The sequence below is a fragment of the Phycodurus eques genome, chromosome 2 (genome assembly GCF_024500275.1).
Source record: "Phycodurus eques isolate BA_2022a chromosome 2, UOR_Pequ_1.1, whole genome shotgun sequence".
NCBI classification, from domain to species: domain Eukaryota; kingdom Metazoa; phylum Chordata; class Actinopteri; order Syngnathiformes; family Syngnathidae; genus Phycodurus; species Phycodurus eques.
In genome coordinates this window covers 19873157-19894470 of record NC_084526.1, presented here as the reverse complement: position 1 = coordinate 19894470, position 21314 = coordinate 19873157, and the positions used below count along the sequence as shown (strand labels likewise).

Below are 21314 nucleotides of genomic sequence, written 5' to 3'. Positions count from 1 at the left end.
TTTCAAAAAAGAAATGAATGAGAAAAAAATAATTCCTAAATAATAAAAAGAAATTATAATATTATAAATGATTAGAAATGAAATTATTATAGCTAACACTGGATGGATAAAATATTATTATTTATCCCCTCCTTCCCCTCACACATTGCCACAGTGGTAACGAATTAGCAGGTCACCTCATTGCGCCCCTCGCCAGGAAAAGCATAAGCAAGGGGAAGGGTGGGAATAAAATGGCATGGTGTTTATTCCCAGAGCTGTCTGGCCTGTCAGTCTTCCAATGATGCCTGAGGGGAGAAGAGGAAGGCGTCGTGATCTTCCTTCCTTCCTTCCATCAATAACCTTCTCAATCATTCATCAGCCTGCTGCTTGATTATTTTAAAAGGCTCAACACTGAGGTAGAAGGAGTGAGATGCGGTGACAGGGCGGCGTCGCTGGCGGTGGGATGCACCCTGTGCGTGCGCGCCTCCCCCCCCCAACATCAACCCCACTCATGTAAACTTCCCCGGGCACTTTTGGATCCTGCTAAACTTTTAGCAGAGGGGAAAATAACTCCCTCCTCCCTCACCATTCTACTTCTTTACAGTCTCTATTTGTGTGCACATGCAGTGCATTCATATGCCTCTATTATACAGTATATAATACAGAGTAGCGACTTGATTGTAGGATTAATGTGTAAAAACACAGTCACCCAGTGTTCATGCTGCCGACTCGCCAATGGCATTTTGAAACAGGATGTGGCGATGTGAATACTGCCCATGTATAGCCATGCTGGTGGATAAAAATCGCCTGCGTCAAAAGCCCTGCCTGATAAAAGTCAAAGTTAGCGCGCTCATTCTGGAGTGTAGTGGATTAGTTTTGCCCCCGCATCGTAAAATGCGTCAATTCGTCTTTCAATTCGGAGGAGCCGCCATCCAACCGCTGCTGGCTAAGCAGACAGGCTTACAGATTTTACCAGCTGCAGGGAGCGGTGCATCAAGGAAGAGAAGACCCGATGTCGCTTGGCACCGAATTGAAGTATATTACCACGATGTACGTCTGGGATGTCAATGGTCAATGCGTCCTGCAATGCAAACTAGTTCTCGCAGTACCAAGCTGCCTTCTTCATCAATGCACGAGCCGCTAATCCCAATTTAGTTATGTCATGTGGAGTGGCGGCAGCGCTGGCTTTCCCCAGCCGTAGCTAGTCATTTGGGGACCCAAGGCAAACACAGTAACCCCCCGTCCCTCCAACCACCCCCACCCCCAACATTAACTGAAGCATTGTACTTCAGTTCAATTTTATCAATTAGGACAACAGGTGAGTGTTGTAATTTAGACCACTTTGTCCTGATTTTGAAATCTGTTACGATTATCTGACAACTTAACTTAAGTTAGCCTACGAATAATTACCACCCAAGATTTTGAGTGTTAATGGTTACCATCAACAAGTTTTAATGAGAAAAATATATTTTCTGAGTTACATAAAGTCCTTAAGAGCGTTCTTGAGGATTACTGTATAACAAGTGAATCATCACAACACTTTTACTGGAATCCCTAAGATTATTCAACATTTAATATAGTTTATCAATTCAATCGCTTGTATACTCACATCTTGGTGATAAAACACGTCACTCGTGTCACACTTTTATCTCTAGGCTGACACTGAAAGCAGTGCTAATGCTACTGGCAAGAGATGAAGTAAAATCAATCAGTCAGTATTCAACTGTGATGGAAGGTTTTTCTTTTTACAGTTCAATAGTAAAATAAAGGTTTGTTATTCATATCAATTCACCATAGAATTTAGGCCTGGCCTAAAGGAAAGGAGTTATTTACTGTATTTGTTGGCTGCATTCAATGTCGTGTTGGTTATACTATAGCATTATTTATTTCTTGTGTTCAGTGAGAATGCTGAAGATAAACTTCCCCAAGGATAAGCGGTATGGGAAAATAAATGAATGAATTAATTAATAAACTTCCCCAAAAAACTTGCATGCTAAATGGCAATTGTAATATTTGTTAAAAAAAAAAAAGTTAAGTATTTTCCCAAATCGTTCAGCTGTAGTCCTGATTGACGACCACTAGTTTTAACGGGGCCCACATTTTTAAAAGCTTATTGGCTTCCCAGTGAAGAGGACTGTTTAAGTGTGGCTAAAGGTTTAGCCATATGAACTCGTGATCTAGTTGCGAAAAGGTTTCACGACCCAGTGCCAATCCTGCTCATTGGTTGCTTACTAACAAGTGGGCTGTGCAAATGTGACACAACTGGGAAAAAAATAATTGTCCTCGTGTCAGGTCTCCCTGTCCTTTGTGTGCTATGTGGGGGGAGCAATCCCTCTGCCCCAAGTTGCCAAGAATTATAGTGAACATGTCTGGCATATTACATTTTTAAAATTGGACATGGCCAGGAAAATCCATTGTGTTCCTGCCCATCTCCCTCTCCTTTACAGTGGAATGAAAAGGTATGTAACTCCTTTGGAATTTCTGACATTTCCGCATAAATTGGTCATCAAATGTTTATATACAGTAAATCACAAGAATAAACAAAGAGTCTGCTTAAACTAATACAACCCAAAAAAAATCATAGTATGTTTTGTGTCCTCAGTTCACAAACGTTTATTGAATGTTGTTAAAAGAAAAGGTGATGGAACACAGTGGTAAACATTACCCTGTGCCATCTTTTTTGGAACGTGTCGCAGCCATAAAATCCTAAATTAATTATTATTTGCTAAAAACAATCAAGTTTATCAGTTTGAACATTAAATATCTTGTCTTTGTAGTGTATTCATAAATATAGGATGAATATGATTTGCAAATCATTGTATTCTGTTTTTATTTTTGTTTAATACAACGTCCCAACTTCATTGGAATTGGAGTTGTATTTTTTAGAGCATAACGTAAACATTGAGGACAGGGAGGAAAAAGTAAGTGAACCCTGGGATGAATTAATGAATTCATTTTGGACCATTACTCCTGACAAAACTCTTGCAATTCAGCAAGATTCCTGGGATGTCTGGCGTGAATAGCTCTCTTGAGATCATGCCACAGCATCTCAATCAGGTAGAGGTCAGGACTTTGACTGGGCCATTCCAGAAACATATTTTTTTCTTCTGAAGCCATTCTGTTGTTGATTTGCTTCTATGTTTTGGAGTATTGTCCTGTTGCAATACCCATCCTCTTTTGAGCGTCAAATGTTGGACAGATGGCCTCAAGCACTTCTGCAAAATATCTTGAATTAATTTTTCCACTGATGATAGCTCGCTGTCCAGGCCCTGAGGCGTAAAAGCACGTCCATACCATGATGCTGCCTCCACCATCCTTCTCTTTTCGGATAAGGTTTTGATGATGGTGTGCTTTGCCAGTTTTCCTCCACACATGGTGTTGTGTGTTCCTCCAAAACAATTCAACATCGGTTTCATCAGTCCACAGAATATTTTGCCAGTAGTACTGTGGAAGATCCAAATGCTCTTTAGAAAACATGCAGCAATGTTTTTTTAAGACACCAATGGCTTCCTCTCCTTGGCAGAGGTGGGTAGAAACGCGCTACATTTACTTCATTAAATTGACTCAACTAACATTGTGGATAAATTGTACTTGTGAGAGGAGTTTGAATGCACCATACTTTTTACTTTTACTTGAGTATTTATGTCAAGAAGAATCAATACTTTTACTCCGTTACAATGACAGACATGCCGCTCGCTACTTTTATCCATTATTGCATGTGCGATTTATTTTTAGACTTCATCTTCGACTTCCGCATAGGGTGCCATTGCGTCAATCCGACATGATCACTAGTGTTATTTGACTCCAATTTACCAATCAGACAGCACAAGGCAGTCACGACTGCACACAAACCTTTCGTGGGCCAATCAAAGTGACTAATTTTGGGTGTGGGGGGGGGGGGTCATTCAGTCATTTAAGTGAATAAAGCAAATAGTTTTTTCGATAGGGCCCAATGCATGTGTTGCTGTTTTTTGAGCAGTTAAAAATTTAAACAGTGGCAGGTGTGTGTGGAAGCTATCTTCGGGCGAGAGGCAGGGGTACACCCTGAACTGGTCGTCAGCCAATCGCATGGCACATACAAACAAACAACCATTCGGGCACACATTCACACCTACGAGCAATTTAGTCTTCGATCAACCTACCATCATGTTTTTGGGATGTGGGAGGAAAAACCGGAGTGCCAGGAGAAAACCCATGTAGGCACGGGGAGAACATGCAACTCCATACTGGCGAGGCCGGGATTTGAACCCCGGTCCTCAGAACTGTGAGGCAGATGTGCCAACCAGTCTCTCACCGTGCCGACGGAATCCCATCCATCCATTTTCTGAGCCGCTTCTCCTCACTAGGGTCGCGGGTGTGCTGGAGCCTATCCCAGCTATCATCGGGCAGGAGGCGGGGTACACCCTGAACTGGTTGCCAGACAATCGCAGGGCACATACAAACAAACAACCATTCTCACTCACATTCACAGCTATGGGCAACATCTTTTTATTCATCCTACCATGCATGTTTTTGGGATGTGGGAGAAAACCGGATGCCCGGAGAAAACCCATGCAGGCACGGGGAAGAACATGCAAACTCCACACACGCGGGGGCGGGGATTGAACCCCGCTCCTCAGAACTGTGAGGCAGACGCTCTAACGAGTCTTCCACCATGCCGCCCCGCCGGAATCCCAGATATTATTATTTCTTTACTTTATTTGAAGTTCATGCTTTTTTTTTTTTTTTTTTTTTTTTTAAATTAGAAGTTACAAGTTACTCTCTTACTCAAGTAAATATTTGGAGGACTACTCTACTTTTACATGAGTCATATCATTCTAAAGTAACAGTACTCTTACTTGAGAACAATATTTGGCTACTCTACCCACCCCTGCTCCTTGGTGTTCTCCCGTGAACCCCATTCTTGTTTTCTGTAGGTCTTTAGCTGACACTCTAGGGGTGTTTTTTACCTCATTAAGCATTCTGCACTGTGTTCTTGCCGTCCTTTAAAGGACGGCAATTCTTTGGAAGAAAAGCTACAGTGTTGAACTTTCTCCATTTATAGACAATTTGTCTAACCATGGACTGATGAACATCAAGACTTTTAGAGATAGTTTTAACCTTTTCCAGCTTTATATCAAATCAAATCAAATTTGATTTGTATAGCACTTTTCATACATGAAAAAAATGCAATCCAAAGTGCTTTACAGAGATAAAAAAAATAATTGAAATCGCAGGATGAATACAAAAAACCACCCCGACCATCACAACAGCTAAATGCAGAAACACCCATACAAACAGACATACCAAAACACACACACACACACACACACACACACACACACACACAGATTGTGTTGTTATAGCGCCTCAGGAGTAACACCAGTAGTAGTGAAAGGACACTGGGAAGGACTGCACACACACGCGCGCGCGCACACACACACACACACACACACACACACACACACGCGCAGGATCTATTGACTAACAGGATAGCTATAGTATAGAGACACGGCCACATACAGTGGGTACGTGAAGTATTCAGAACCCCTGAAATGTTTCACTCTTTCTTATATCTCTTTTCATACATTTGCTAAAATCATTTAAGGTATTTTTCCCCCCATTCAATGTACACACAGCACCCCATATTGACAGAAAAAACAGAATTGTTGAAATTGTTGCAGATTTATGAAAAAAGCCAAACTGAAATATCACACAGCCATAATTATTCAGACCGTTTGCTGTGACACTCATTTAACTCAGGTGCTGTCCATTTCTTCTGATCATCCTTGAGATGGTTCTACACCTTCATTGTAATCCAGCTGTGTTTGATTATACTGATTGGACTAGATTAGGAAAGCCACACACCTGTCTACATAAGGCCTTACAGCACACAGTGCATGTCAGCGCAAATGAGAATCATGAGGTCAAAGGAACTGCCTGAAGAGCTCAGAGACAGAAGAACCCAAAGAGGTTGGCTGAGCTCCAGAGATGCAGTCTGGAGATGGGAGAAAGTTCTAGAAAGTCAACCATCACTGCAGCCCTCCACCAGTCGGGGCTTAATGGCAGAGTGGCCCGACGGAAGCCCGCATGGAGTTTGCAAAAAAAAAAAACATCTGAGGGACTCCAAGATAGTGAGAAATAAGATTATCTGATCTGATGAGACCAAGATAGAATTAAGGCTAAAAGGTTCTAAGCGGTATGTGTGGAAAAAAACAGGCACTGCTCATCACCTGTCCAATACAGTCCCAACAGTGAATTATGGTGGTGGCAGCTTCATGGGACAGGACAATTGGTTGCAATCAAGGGAAAAATGAATGCGGCCACGTACAGGGATATCCTGGACGAAAACCTTTTCCAGACTACTCAGGACCTCAGACTGGGCTGAAAGTTCACCTTCCAACAAGACAATGACCCTAAGCACACAGCTAAAATAACAAAGGAGTGGATTCAGAACAACTCCGTGACTGTTCTTGAATGTCCCAGCCAGAGCCCTGACTTAAACCCAATTGAGCATCTCTGGAGATCCCTGAAAATGGCTGTCCACCAACGTTCACCATCCAACGTGACAGAACTGGAGAGGATCTGCAAGGAGGAATGGCAGAGGATCCCCAAATCCAGGTGTGAAAAAATTGTTGGATCGTTCCCAAAAAGAAAGGCTGTATTAGCTCAAAAGGGTGCTTTTACTAAATACTAAATACTGATGTTGATATCTTGGCTGGTTTCTTTTGACTTTCCCATGATGTTACACAAATAATTAGTGGGTTTCAGATGTGCCTTGAAATACAACCACAGATGTGTCTCCAATTAAGTGAAAAGAAGCTTCCAAAGACATGACATCATCATCTGGGTTTCCCCAAATTGTTTAAAGGCATAGTAATCTTACTGTAGCAAAACTTCTGACTTTGAAGAAAGTAATTTCTCATTATTCTGGCATTTAGCAAACAAAATAATGTTGGTAATCCTGATGAAGCTAATACAGGAAAAGTTTAGTCTAATTTTAAAGTATGTCAGACCATGAGATAAAAAAAAAAAAAATTAAAAAAAAAAACGCACAGTATATGTTTCAACTGTACTTGATGTACTTGTAGTGCTTACTGAGTTGTTATTGTTATTATTCCATCCATCCATCCATTTTCTGAGCCACTTATCCTCACAAGGGTCGCTGGAGTGCTGGAGCCTATCCCAGCTATCATCGGGCAGGAGACGGGGTACACCTTGAACTGGTTGCCAGTCAATCGCAGGGCACATAGAAACAAATAAGCATTCTTACTCACATTCATACCTACGGACAATTTAGAGTCTTCAATTAACCTACCACGCATGGTTTTGGGATGTGGGAGGAAACCGGAGTACCCGGAAAAAACCCACGCAAGCACGGTGAGAACACTCCACACAGGTGAGGCCAAATTCGAACCTTGGTGCTTAGAACTGTGAGGCAGATGTGCTAAACAGTCATGCACCGTGCCGCTGTATTACTATTATTATTATCATTAAAATTATTTTTGATTGTATTCATTCTTGTGATTCGGTGGTGCATGCAGCTAAATAACGTAACTGACAAATAATAATAATAATAATAATAATATAATAATAATAATAATAATGTATATATTAGCGGCACGGTGGGCGACTGGTTAGAGCGTCAGCCTCACAGTTCTGAGGACCTGGGTTCAATCCCCGGCCCCGCCTGTGTGGAGTTTGCATGTTCTCCCCGTGCCTGCGTGGGTTTTCTCCGGGCACTCCAGTTTCCTCCCACATCCCAAAAACATGCATGAATTGGAGACTCTAAATTGCCCGTAGGCATGACTGTGAGTGCGAATGGTTGTTTGTTCCTATGCGCCCTGCGATTGGCTGGCAACCAGTTCAGGGTGTACCCTGCCTCCTGCCCGATGACAGCTGGGATAGGCTCCAGCACCCCCGCGACCCTAGTGAGGAGAAGCGGCTCAGAAAATGGATGGATGGATGTATATATTCAAAGACTATGTACAGTACTTCAGTTATAGGAGGATAGTTGGATAGTAGATGGATGGTTCCAAGCATGAGGTGAAAACTGTAAAATGCTGCCCTCCAGTGTCAGTCGCATGTGATGACACAAATTAAAGTCAAATTGAGAGCTGTTTTAAAGGGACATAGTCTTTTGTGAAATTAGATTTTTGAATTTTTTTTTTGTTTGTTTTTTTTTTAATACAAATTTGGGTCTTGGGACCTGCCATCCAATTAAGTGTGAACTTACACAAACAAGTAGGCTGTCTTTTGTGAGCAACCTATTTTCGCAAATGTGACATTCGGCAAAACTCAGAATGGCTCACTCACAGGCAGTGAGTGAGTTGTTCTGAATTTCGCCAAATTCTTATGTCACAATTCGCCTCCTTAACATAATAACCACACCCACAATGAGTTTCTCCGTCCATGAATTGCCAATAGTTAAATTAGTCAATGGTGGATTGTCACAAGTCCTATTCATTTGAAATGTGGACACAGAGGGGTGAACAACTCCTGCCCTGGACGGAGTCTCAGAGTCTCTCGATGTCCCTAATAACACCACAAAAAAAGTGGCTATATATGTTGCTCATTGCTTTTTCAAAAAACAAATACAGAAATCCCTTCTATTTGTGGGTGATAGGGACCGAGCCCAGCCGAAAAATAGCGAAAAACTGCGAGTAATTGACACCCTCCCTGAAAAGTTTTTTTTTTTAATATACAGTGGGTACAGAAAGTATTCAGACCCCCTTAAATATTCCACTCTTTGTTATATTGCAGCTATTGGCTAAAACCATTTAAGTTCATGTTTTTCCTCATTAATGTACACACAGGACCCCATATTGACAGAAAAAAAACAGAATTGTTGACATTTTTGCAGATTTATTAAAAAAAATACAAACTGAAATATCACACAGCCATAAGTATTCAGACCATTTGCTCAGTATTTAGGAGAAGCACCCTTTTGAGCTAATACAGCCATGAGTCTTTTGGGGAATGATCCAACAAGTTTTTTACACTTGGATTTGGGGATCCTCTGCCATTCCTCCTTGCAGATCCTCTCCAGTTCTGTCAGGTGCGATGGTGAACGTTGGTGGACAGCCATTTTCAGGTCTCTCCAGAGATGCTCAATTGGGTTTAAGTCAGGGCCAGATCTGTGCCTTGCCACAATTCTGTCTCTGAGCTCTTCAGGCAGTTCCTTTGACCTCATGATTTTCATTTGCTCTGACATGCACGGTGAGCTGTAAAGTCTTATATTGACAGATGTGTGGCTTTCCTAATCAAGTCCAAGCAGTATAATCAAACACAGCTGGACTTCAATGAAGGTGTAGAACCATCTCAAGGATGCTCAGAAGAAATGGACAGCACCCAAGTTAAATATATGAATGTCACAGCAAAGGGTCTGAATATTTATGACTGTCTGATATTTCAGTTTTTCTTTTTTAATAAATCTGCAAAAATGTCAACAATTCAGTTTTTTTTCTGTCAATATGTGGTGCTGTGTGTACATTAATCAGGGAAAAAATGAACTTAAAATTATTTTAGCAAATGGCTGCAATATAACAAAGTGAAAAAAAAAATAATAATATATATATATATATATATATATATATATATATATATACACACACACACACACATATACACACACACACACACTACGGTGACCAACTGGTTAGCACATCTGCCTCACAGTTCTGAGGACCAGGGTTCTAATCCCAACCCCGCCTGTGTGGAATTTGCATGTTCTCCCCGTGCCTGTGTGGGTTTTCTCCGGGCGCTCCGGTTTCCTCCCACATCACAAAAACATGCATGGTAGGTTGATTGATTGAGGACTCTAACTTGCCCGTAGGTGTGAATGTCTGTGTGAATGGTTGTTTGTTTCTGTGTGCCCTGCGATTGACTGGCGACCAGTTCAGGGTGTACCCTCCCTCTCCCCGAAGTTAGCTGGGTTGGGTCCAGCACGGCCGCAACCCTTGTGAGGATAAAGAGGTACAGAAAATGGATGGATGTTCTATTCAACAGGACTTTGGCACCATCTTGTAGTGTCTTAGGGCATTTTAGAAAGAGTACAAAAACAGCGAAGCAGCAATTTTTTTTGTGAATCAGGTAATATAACTTCTTCCCAAAAATCTGCAAATGAGTGAATCTGTGAATAGTGAACCTTGAATAGGTGGGGGGGGCAACACTTGTCGCGAAAGGGGTCATTAAAGTTGCTAGAGTAAAATGCGTACAATTTTAGCATTAGGAGTCTGTCATTGAACATTCTGTTTGTTTGTTTGTTTGTTTTTTTCACATTAATACATAGGTAAACTGTACCAATGGACCAAATAAGACATTGAGAAACTTGGCCACTTAAATGATTGATTGTAAAATGAAACTATGAGTAATAAAGAGGAGTTACAGGCCTATATAAACAATCACTATTAAACTTTATTGTGTGTCTTGCTTATTCTGAGCTTGGTATGGCTTAGTGAGGTTAATACTGCTATTCTTAATTGGGTTCATTAATAATTCAAAACCAAAACCTCCTATGATCAAATGTATTCAATTTCATATTTTTTTACAGATTTATGCTATTGGCCAGTCCGCACGTGTGTACTTCTTTTTACAAAGTATTGATCAAAGTCTTGAAAATGGCTTGCTCTCTTTGAAGATGCAACGTTAACTCATTCAGTGCCAGCCCTCCCAGTTAACATGGATATTTGACTTCTAAAGCAGTCAGTGGCACTGAATGTGTTAATGGCTCAACAACAAACATGCCGTTATGTTTTTGTTTGTTTTTTTCTGCGGGGTCCTGAAAAGTGATGTTTGGCAAATTACATGGATTTCCCCCAACATATACTTCAACATTTTCTTTGTTTAAATGAGTGCTGTCTCCACAGGTGATAAGTAAATCCCCATCAATAATTCAGTTGCTCATCCTACAAGACCTCATGGAGTGATTAGGCAGCCCCCTGCGATATTAATCCACTTTTTAATGAGAGTCTAATCTACATATTCAATAATATTAATGGGTATTAATTTGCCATAATTACATCCCAATTAGTGTGTGGGAAAGTGCTGCGCCCATAGAAATAAACTGGCAGCCACATACAGTATATTGATGTAAAATTCTAATTTGACGACTATATATCGGATACTGGAACAATGTTTCCCCATAGGAAATGTCCATAGAATTCATGCATTCCAGTGTCATACTGTGGCCATCGTAAAATTTGTATTAACTGGACAAGTATAATGTTTTAAAGTAACATTTGAAAAGAAAACGTAAAGAAAAGGCAATCCATTACACTCATCTTAACTGTCGCACATGAGCCAAAAAAAGTGATGCCAAGCCAAAGGAAAAGCCAAAACAAACCCATAGATAATCCTTTGATCCTTGCTGAACTGAGGTCTTGCGATATTTGTCATCTACAACAGGGCTTTGAACTTCAACTGCAACATTTGAGGGGTGTATTTTTCTAGAAAAATTTGGCAAAATTCCAAAATGTACAACTTTAGAGGGTGTTCTATTTTGTCTACTTGTTGAAAGGTCACAGTAAAAGCAAAACACTGGCACAAAGTTAATCACTTGCTTTTCACTTACAAAGTACGCTGAGATTTGGAAAAAAAAATGTACATAATCCAAAGAAAAAGCAAAAACGTAATCCTTTGAGGCTTTCTGAACAGTTTTTGAATACATTTCTAATTGTACAACATTAGTGCCGTTCTACTTCGTCTACTTGTTGATTGGAAAAAAGCCACACACAAAAAAAAAAAAAAACAGAACATGCCCATACTACGTTTATCCAGCATTTAAAATTTGGAGGCAGCACCTACGTCTAATTTCCGGCTGCCAACGGTTCGAAAACATCTGACTCCTTGAAAACTGGTATTATTTGACCAGTGTTGCATCACGTCAGGTGTAATTTGTAACTATAATTGAGGTATAACGCCACATGGCGGTGCTATATTAGAAACAGTTGGAAGTCACTCTTAAAACCGAAGCGGAGAAGAGCTGCAAAACTCCATCCATCCATCCATTTTCTGTACCGCTTATCCTCACTAGGGTCGCAGGCGTGCTAGAGCCTATCCCAGCTATCTTCGGGTGAGAGGCGGGGTACACCCTCAACTTGTCGCCAGCCAATCACAAACAAACAACCATTCGCACTCACATTCACACCTACGAGCAATTTAGAGTCTTCAATCAACCTACCACGCATGTTTTTGCCATGTGGGAGGAAACCGGAGTACCCGGAGAAAACCCACACAGGCACGGGGAGAACATGCAAACTCCACACAGGCGGGGCCGGGATTTGAACCCCAGTCCTCAGAACTGTGAGGCAGATGTGCTAACCAGTCGTTCACCGTGCCGCGAGCTGCAAAACTCACAAAACGAAAAGGCAAAACACATGGCCAGAGTTAATCATTTGATGCTCACTGAACTGAGGTCTTATTATTTGGTGATGCCATCAAAGACAGCGGTTTGAACGCCAGAGTTTTGTGCGATTTAGAGCCGTATTTTCCCAAAAAGTTTGGTAAGACTCCAAAAAAGGGTTATGCGCAAGCAACATCCACATTCAGCAAAACAAAACAAAGCACTTCCTTGCGGTTCAGGTCCCATATTAAACGTCTACACTGTCTTTTGTTTTTCACACGATGTCTTCAAGAGCTACCAAAGATGCCCATATCCGATGTCCATTGCATTTGCAGGGTGACATCTAAATCTCCTGCCACAAAAATAGACAAGGTTTTAAGATGTATGGTTTATCTTAGACATGTGACTATGAAGATATGTACCAGTAATGTGTCTATTTGCTTAGGTTCAAAACTTTTATTTTGAATAAAACAAGATACTGTGCCCTAAAGCTAGTAAATACTGTGACTGTTGCATGTACTGTATGTAGATAGCCAAAAATAAGCAGCTGCAGTCATCCAAAGTGGCTAACTGCTAATGCTACTTGTGCTAGCAACAGAGAGTGACAGGCTGTACTGACTGCAATTGCATTTTTTATTTTTTTTTATTTTTTGCTTTCCACATAATCACTTGGGTGGTACTTCTTCAAATGAATAAACACAGTGTTGTCCGTTTCTGAGTGTGCCGTCATTACTTACACATCAGCTAGTTAATAGCATTTCTTCACGTTGCTTTGGAGACGCCGCCACAAAACCGCCGTCGGCTCCGTCACCGAGGTGAGGATGGTTTGCCGCTGACTCAGCAGGCTCCGAGGACGGCTAAGTAGGCGTCTCGATCTCGCTACGTTAAGATGACGAGCCAGCCAAGGAGGCGCGGTTTCTGGTTACTCCCGCTACTTGCAAACGGAATTGGATCAAGCAAAGGACCTCTCCGATTGGCTGTTGTCACGCACATCCTGTCATGTTAGATCGAGGAAATACGCACAAAGCTGATAACCGAGATCGCCGTTATTAGGAATCCCAAGCACTTTCCTGGCAGGACACGCCCTGCTCCAATATCACTGGCTCCAGGACACACGCTGCTGCACTATGATTTGCGCGTGTATGTTTGTGTACGTCAATACAAACATTAATTCGCCACGTGGCAAGTAGGGTTGGGCATCGTTTTAATTTGAGCGGTTCCGGTCCCGATTCCGGTTCCTCATTTCGATTCCGGTTCCAAACGATTCTCGATTCCGATTATTTTAGGGGCCTAGGACAAAAAAAGTTTGCATGTTTTAAATAAAGGGTGTCCAAATTATTAACATCCATTTTCTGAGCACCCCGCAGCATAGACTAAAATGAACATTTGACACAAGTTCTTATACGTATCAATTTCAAAACTATGAACTAAAAGGCAATGTGTCTGGAACAAACCCAACTGACTTAATATCCATTAATTAATGTTTCAGCTAAAGGTTAAATATAGCACTGTTAAAATAGTTATTTGGGACTGTTTTATCAGGTCAAATGGTTTATATGTGCAAGTTTTAACTTGACTTCTCGTTTTAAGATTGTAGCCTTTTATTTTGAAGGGTACACACTGGAACTCAGCATTTTGGCATGAAAACTACCGTCACACGACATCTGTGATTTTTTTTTTTTTTTAATGAATGGAACCAAATGCTATAAACCGTTGATTCCTTTCCCTACCCAACGATAAGGCACAAGTTTAGTGTTTGTGATACTGTGAGACAACGTTTATGTGAATTCTGTCCCAATTCATTGTGATGTTAAGTTGTTACGATAAAGTTTTAGCTCAATGTTAAGCTTTTTTTTTCTGTCATCAGCTCTTAAGTTTGGATGGAAGAATGAAATACACGCTAAAAAGCATCAGTGCAAAAGTACAACCAACCGTTTACCTTGTTAGCTGCCTCAATGTTGGCGTAGATATATTTTATTGTTTCACTCACCCAATTGACTAAGAGGTGACTTCATGGAAGCGCCGCGCGGTGTAGGCTGAGGCTCGGAGCGGGAGGGAGCACGACAGACCTCTGCACATCGTGAAAGCCTCCTTTGCACAAAATAATCTTATTCCAAATCTGGTCATTAATTTTAACAAAGTAAATATACACTTTTGTTCGCCGCCGCCGGTGGTCACAAGCACGTCTTCGTGCAAGTTCTTCTTCGTTGGTTTTCACCACTTCTTCTTCGGAGTTGGCGGACTGTAGACATCGAAACTTGGACCCGAAATGTATACATTTGAACGATTCCAGGAGAACCGGAACGTTAGTCCCGGTTTCTATCGGTTCTTGATGCCCAACCTTAGTGGCGAGTAGCACACTCTGAGATTCACTCGCCAAACATTTGGTGTCTGGCAAGTGATAATTTCAGACCCTGGTGATACCACCACTGAAGGGTACCAGTGATGTGAAATGTTTGCAACTTAGCAGTGGCATACCTGTAGCTCAGTGGTAGCATAGCATATCTGTCCAGGCTGCTCTGTACAATACAGCTAAAGCAGAAAAGCGTTTTGACATTAACAGCAGCTAGCTTCCTTTTACATTGGTGTGACAGTTAAGAATGTTTAAATGGGACTTACTCCACAAGTGCATTTTGCTTTTTGATGGCATGCTGCCACCACAGAAGGGTAATACTAATGTTAAAGAGGACAAATCTAATATGAATTTATTTTGACTGAGCCGCAGTATAGCGTTAGCGGAGTATCTCCATCCTGGCTGCTCAATACAAATAACATTTTACTATTATACAGTGATTAACTTCTTCCTACACTTGGGTGACAGTATAGCACGTTCACATGGGACTTCAGCTCAGTAAGCACTTGATGGATAATCCTCACATGTGTGGTTTGCATTTTCTTGGGCTTTTTGTTTATGTTTTTGTTGTGATGGACCCCAAACGCCACCCCCACCCACCCACCTATGGTCTGACACTTACAGTAAGAATGCTAAAATATTATCTAGAAATTGGAACAGATTATTGACTTCCATTATTTACTATGAGAACATTTTGAATGTACATTTGAATGCATTTTGTAATAGTTGGAAAGGTCCAACTTACCTGCGGAGTGGTGACTCTGAAGGACGCCCCCGTGGTGGGAGTGGCTGGCCGCGGCGAGATGTTATTCTGGGCCTGGGCCTGACCCTGAGACTGTGCCTGAGCCTGTGCCTGAGCCTGTGCCTGAGCTTGAGCTTGTGCTAAAGCCTGCTGAGGAACCAACACCAGCTGGCCCAGCTCGGTCCGTACCAGCACCATGCCTGAGGAAGCACGGGGACATTAGAGAATATTGTAGGGAGGCAGAGACAAGCTAGAGGGGCAGCGGGGGTAAACCAGCAGTCAGTATGCACTCACAACAAAACCAGATCTCATTTTTTAAATGGAGCTATCCAAAGATTATGTTGCAAATATGAAATTACTGACATATTATGTGCAGTGATATTGTTTAGGGTATGGTTCAAGTGAATTAAATTTCATTGCAGAGGCCCTATTGCGCTTCATCTAACTTGATAGTCATTTTTTTCTATCATTTAGATTAATTTGATGCAAAATAAGATGAAAAAAATTGCTTTTTTAATACTTTTGTATTACTTTTTAAAATATTTTTATATTTTTTTTAGTTTGACTTATTGTGTATCATTAAGACAGAAACATTTGATTGATATATTTGGCACAAAAAAAAGAAAGGCGCACTTATCTGTATTATTTTTGTTTTTCAGGTTTTTTTTTTTTTTACTTTTTATACCAGTAAGACAGACAAATTCAATACAAGGCAAACCACTTACTAATTTTTCAATATTTCTAGAGCATTTAGTTTTCAATTTGTTGCCTTATTTTGTATCAAATTTTCAATACTTTTTAAAATTTATTTCTAGTTTTTCACTACTTTTTAATACATTTTAGTGCGTTTAGGTTTTCTTATTTATTTCGTATCATTAAGACCGACTAATTCGATCAAAAGCTTTTTAGTTTTTTCCTGTACTATGTATCATTGCGAAAAGCTAAGTAAATACAAAATAAGGCAAAAAAAACAAGGAAAACTAAATAAACTTTTAGAACATAAAATGTTTATGACAGTTAATTTTTCAGATACAGTTAGTTTTTCATATTTTTGACATTTGATACAAAAATAAGGCAAAAAAAAACCTCGTGACTTACTATTTTTCACTATTTTAAAAAAAAATTCTGCCTTATTGATAATAAATAAGTAAAGAATTATGGGGGGAGACTGTACGTTTTTCAGGGCTTTTTTCCATATTTTGTGTGATTAAAACAGATACAACAGATTGGATACAAAAGAAGGACAAAAACCTTCTCATATGCACAAATTTTAACAATTTTTACTATTTTTAGTTTTTCTTCTTTTGCTGTTTTATTTTGTATCAGTAAAACATTAAGCACACTATGTCCACAACAAGGCAAAAAATATATTTTAAATATATTTACTTTTTGTGTTTTTGTGCCTTTTAAGACAAATTAATTTGATACAAAGGCAAAACAATTAAAGAACTGACTTTTTCAGCACTTTTTTCTTGTAAGTTTTTTTCAGTTTTGCCTTCTTTAGTATCATTGAGACAGACCAAGTGCAAAAGAAACTTAAAAATTGGTGATTTAATCCATACTTACTTCCACAACAAACATACTTCCACAACAAACAACCACTGCTCTAAATCAGTAATTCTCAGCTGGTGGTTTCGCCGAGTCATTTTGGGTGGATAGCAAACACCTAGTAAAACATTACAGGGGGTAACGACATTTGAGGTCTCGAGGTTATGAACAACTCACAATTAACTAGTGTACTGGGCGTCGTAAAAATAGTACATCGTCATTCGGCACATGAAGCAAAGCTATGTCGAGAAGGCACGCTCAGTGACTGCTGTACATAATGTTTTTTTCATTGTATTTTCTAATTATGGCCTAGATATACTACGCTGCAATTGAACTGCTCTAAGTGCTAGAGGACTCTGCATCTTTTGCACAATTGTCAAAAAATAAATGAAATAAAATGTACCGGCATTACCAGACAACTAGCAACCCTTTATTGCTCAGTGACTGTTTATTTTTAATTTTTTTTGTCAATGTCTTTATGTCTCAAAAATATTCTCTGTCAATTGATTGTCTGTTGTCGTACCAGAGCGGCTCCAACTACCAGAGACAAATTCCTTGTGTGTTTTTTGGACATACTTGGCAAATAAAGATAATTCTGACTCTGATTTAAAATTTTAGGTTATGTCGCTGCCATAGAAACTGAACTATGTCATAAACTGAGGACCACCTGTACAGTGAAATAATAATTGTACATGCCAGGTCTTTTCATTGCGAAAATAACATTATATTGACTGGCATGCATCAGAAACGCTACTGCTTGGGGTGTAACAGTACATGAATTCGTATTCAGTACACCTTTGTACCATACAGAGTTCTCATACAGTAAGGGACACTAAGTGTAAGCGTGTCATGTTCTAGCCACACACCTACTATGTAAACAAACACAGTGCCGCTCCACCTCTGGCTCCAGATGTCCTGGCAAGCCAAATGCTTTTCGCGCTACGTTATGCTCATTGGAATATCAGTGCAAATCTTTTATATTAAAAAAAATAAAAATAAAAATTAAAAATTAAAAAAACTAGCACGGTGTTAACCCAACTTCGAGCGACATTTAAACAGCCTCTCACATAACAATTGCCGGGTGTCTGTCCTGTATTACATTGTTGATGTTTGTTTTTATATATGTAATTATAACATATATAATACAGCGGTTGCACTTGTCTGCAACTCTGCATCCTTCATTTTCTAACAACAAGACAAACTATTGATGTTGCACTTTCCTAAAAACAAGAGATCAGAGCCAAGATATAGGGGAAATTTTGTGGCCTAATTTTACTCATTTTTGATGATGAATTTTACTATACAATGATCCCCGGTTCATGGTGGGATACTTTCCAGACCCACTTGTAATGCATAGGTGAAAATCCGCTACACAGAGAGACCATAATAAAACATCTATTTTATAAAATGTATAATTTTACCCCTCCCTCATGCTTTAAACCCTTTTAAACTTATTAAAACACATTTCAAAAAAATGTAAACGTATTTAAACACACACACAAATTGCATAAAATGTATTGAAAATCCTGTACGTATTGTAGTGTCTGTGTGTTAGATACAGTACAGTATATGCCTTTAAGAGGCGGTGCCTGGTGGGGTAGTGTCTGACATCGGCGAGTCTGTGCATGAGTGTCTGCACGTTAGCTGTGGCTGTGTGAGCGCGCTTATTGTGTTTAAGATGTTTCACTGTCCTTCCAGGGTTCACTAAACTACTGAAAAGTGCATTGGCATTGGCTCTCCTTCCCCATATGCGAGAGCATTGCTGTCAGTAACTATAAAAACACGTTTAAAAAAAGAAATCTCGATAAACTGCTGATTTCCGCGGGAGACAGATATGTGCCGCAAAAAAAAACAGAACAGTCCTGAGAACTGTCTGTGTAGCCATCACATTTGCACAGACTCCCATAAAAATGTGAATCTGTTAGTGTTGGAAGGGTCGCGGCAATTCTCGAAAATAGTAAGACCAATTCATGCATACGTGATTTTTTATGGATCAGTGGAGATGTTGTTCACAGGGGAGTTTGAGAGAGTCCAGAGAACTGTCATGTGTTCGCACCACATTTGCACAGGTTCCCGCAGAAACATAACCCCCATTGGTCTTTGAAGGGTCATGGGGGAATCTTCAAAACAGTAAAAGAGTCCAAGTCATACAGTGTGTGTGTGTTTATGTGTTTTTATATGACAGTGCAGGCACACAGACAGTGTTCACAGGGTAGTGTGAAACAGTCCCGAGAACTGTCTGTGTTTCCACCACATTTGCAAAGGTTCCCACATAATTGTGCACCTGTTGGTCTTTGAAGTATCATGGGAAATATTAAAACAATGAAAGTATAAAACAGCATCAGAAAGATAATACAGTGCATACTAAACATAAGGAACAGAAGTCACACAGAAGAAGTCAGAGGGTGGCTGCACTTGCAAAAACAAGTACCAGCAATGTAGCACATAAAAATACACCTTCCCTTTTCTCTCAAATATTGATGGATTAATCCTCCATTTATTCATGACCGACAGGCTATTAATACGTCCTGAAAATATTTTTAATTCATAATTTGATATTGAAAATTATTATGAGAATACTTTTGGTCAAAATTGACTCGGAACATATGTGTACTTGGAGAATTAACAGCATGTAAGGTACAGTAATGAAAAATTTGTACTTTGTTACTTATCACCACTGCAGGAATGTAGTGTCTATCACCAATGCTGTGACATTGAAGAAAAGGGGCTGTGTCAAGCACCTGGTTGTGGCGAGCCTTACCAGACGGGATGGTGAACCCAGGGGGCAGCTGGATGGTGGTCTGCTGCTGGGGCGGTCTGACAATCAGCTGCGGCGCTACGATCCTTTGAGGCGTGGCCAGACCGGGCCGGGTCTGGGTCAGCGTGGTTGGCGAGGCTGCGGCTGGAGCAGCAAGGATGGCAGGGGTGGCGGGGATGGAGGTGATGGGCCGGACCGTGCTTATAGTACTGGTCACCGATATGGTCTGGCCACCAACACTGCCTGTTGTCACTGAGGCGGCTGCTATGGTAGTTGTGGTGGTCATAGTAGCGGTGGTGGTTAAAGGTTGAGTTACTGTGTTGGTGGTAGTGGTGGTGGTGGGTGTTGTTGTCACGGCATTGGAGCTAACAATGTTTATGACAGAGCTCGTGGTGACAATTTTGGACTGACATCCGCTGGGAGCCCCTGCAGGCTCCGGGGCGACTTTAGTGTGGTTCTCCTGTGCAGGTGGCGAGGAGGAGGAGGATGGGGGCGAGGTGACAGGAGATGTCTGAGCACCCTGCTGGCCCAACGCCGACACGCTGGTCCCGTTCTGGGCGATGCTGGCCACGATGTGACTGGGAAGTCTGTGCAAGGCGATGGTGGGGGTGCCCCGGTCCAAGGCAATGGCCGACTGACCCGCAGGCAGGCTGGCTTTGGCGCGGGTGAACGTCGACGTGTTGATGGCTGCGGTGCTCGCCGGCCGGGGGTCCGCGGGGCTGCCGCCGGCGTCGTCTTCTCCCGCCACGGGGCTGCTGCCGCTGCTGTTCCCTCGGGTGGTAACGGCAGCGGCACCGTTCAAACTCTTAATCCGAGCCGAGGCGCTCCGTCGCGGAGTGGCGAGGCGTCGTTTCGAAGCGTCCGCGTATGGCTCACCTGAGTCCGGAGAAGCATTCATGGGGCGGCCGGAGGTGGCGGCGGTGCTGATGCTACTGGCCGGCGGGGAAGTTGACACGCCGGACACGGGCAGTGTTGTGATGGATGCTCCATGTGATTGAGAGTCGCTATTGCTGGCAGCGGCGACGGCGTCGGAGGGCTCACAGGAGGAAGGGGTGCAGCCCTGGGAAAGCGATGTGACAGTTTTATCCGCGCTAACGTCCGTGCAGTTTAATTCCTGGCGCATGTCGGGTTTATTACGGCGCCCTTGTTGTTGTTGATCCAGTGTTGTGGAGCCCGCCGGAGCTGGTAACGTTTTCCCCAAGTGATGGTTAGCGGGGGCAACTGAGCCAGCATCTCGGCTCTCTTCGATTTTGCCCGCCGAATTGCTCTGGCCGGCCAGCTGTGACTCCAGCGAGCCCACCAAGTCGCTTACAGCCTTCTCATCCACCTCGGAAAAGAACATATCTTCCAGGGGGTCGGAGGCGCCCGCCATCTCTGATTTCCAATTGCTGTCTTTTTATTTTTATTGTGCGCATGCGTGTTACCAGGCATTGTGGGAATGAGTCTGACGTCATTTGACTTTTTTTTTTTAGGAGGAGGGAAGCGAAGTGGTTGTATTTCTTGTTCTTTTTCAGTTCTTAATTATTGATACAGTCGAACGATATACACAAACATGTACATGATGTTTTCACTCGCCAATAATTTGTTGTAATATTCGAAAAAATATATTGTA

General features: G+C 41.5%; 1 protein-coding gene across 3 annotated transcripts in view; it reads right to left on the bottom strand.

Moving 5' to 3' along the window:
• Nucleotides 1-21086, bottom strand: part of LOC133397930 (transcription initiation factor TFIID subunit 4-like) — a 222886-nt gene extending 201800 nt beyond the window's left edge. For all 3 annotated transcript variants that reach the window (XM_061669390.1, XM_061669398.1, XM_061669408.1), the window contains exons 1-2: nt 19706-21086; nt 15400-15596 (exon numbers count right to left, since the gene is read on the bottom strand). In XM_061669390.1, the coding sequence (XP_061525374.1) occupies nt 15400-15596; nt 19706-21074 (1566 nt within the window). In that variant the 5' untranslated portion in view covers nt 21075-21086. The remainder of the gene's footprint in view (nt 1-15399; nt 15597-19705) is intronic.
• Between the last annotated feature and the right edge of the window lie 228 nt (nt 21087-21314).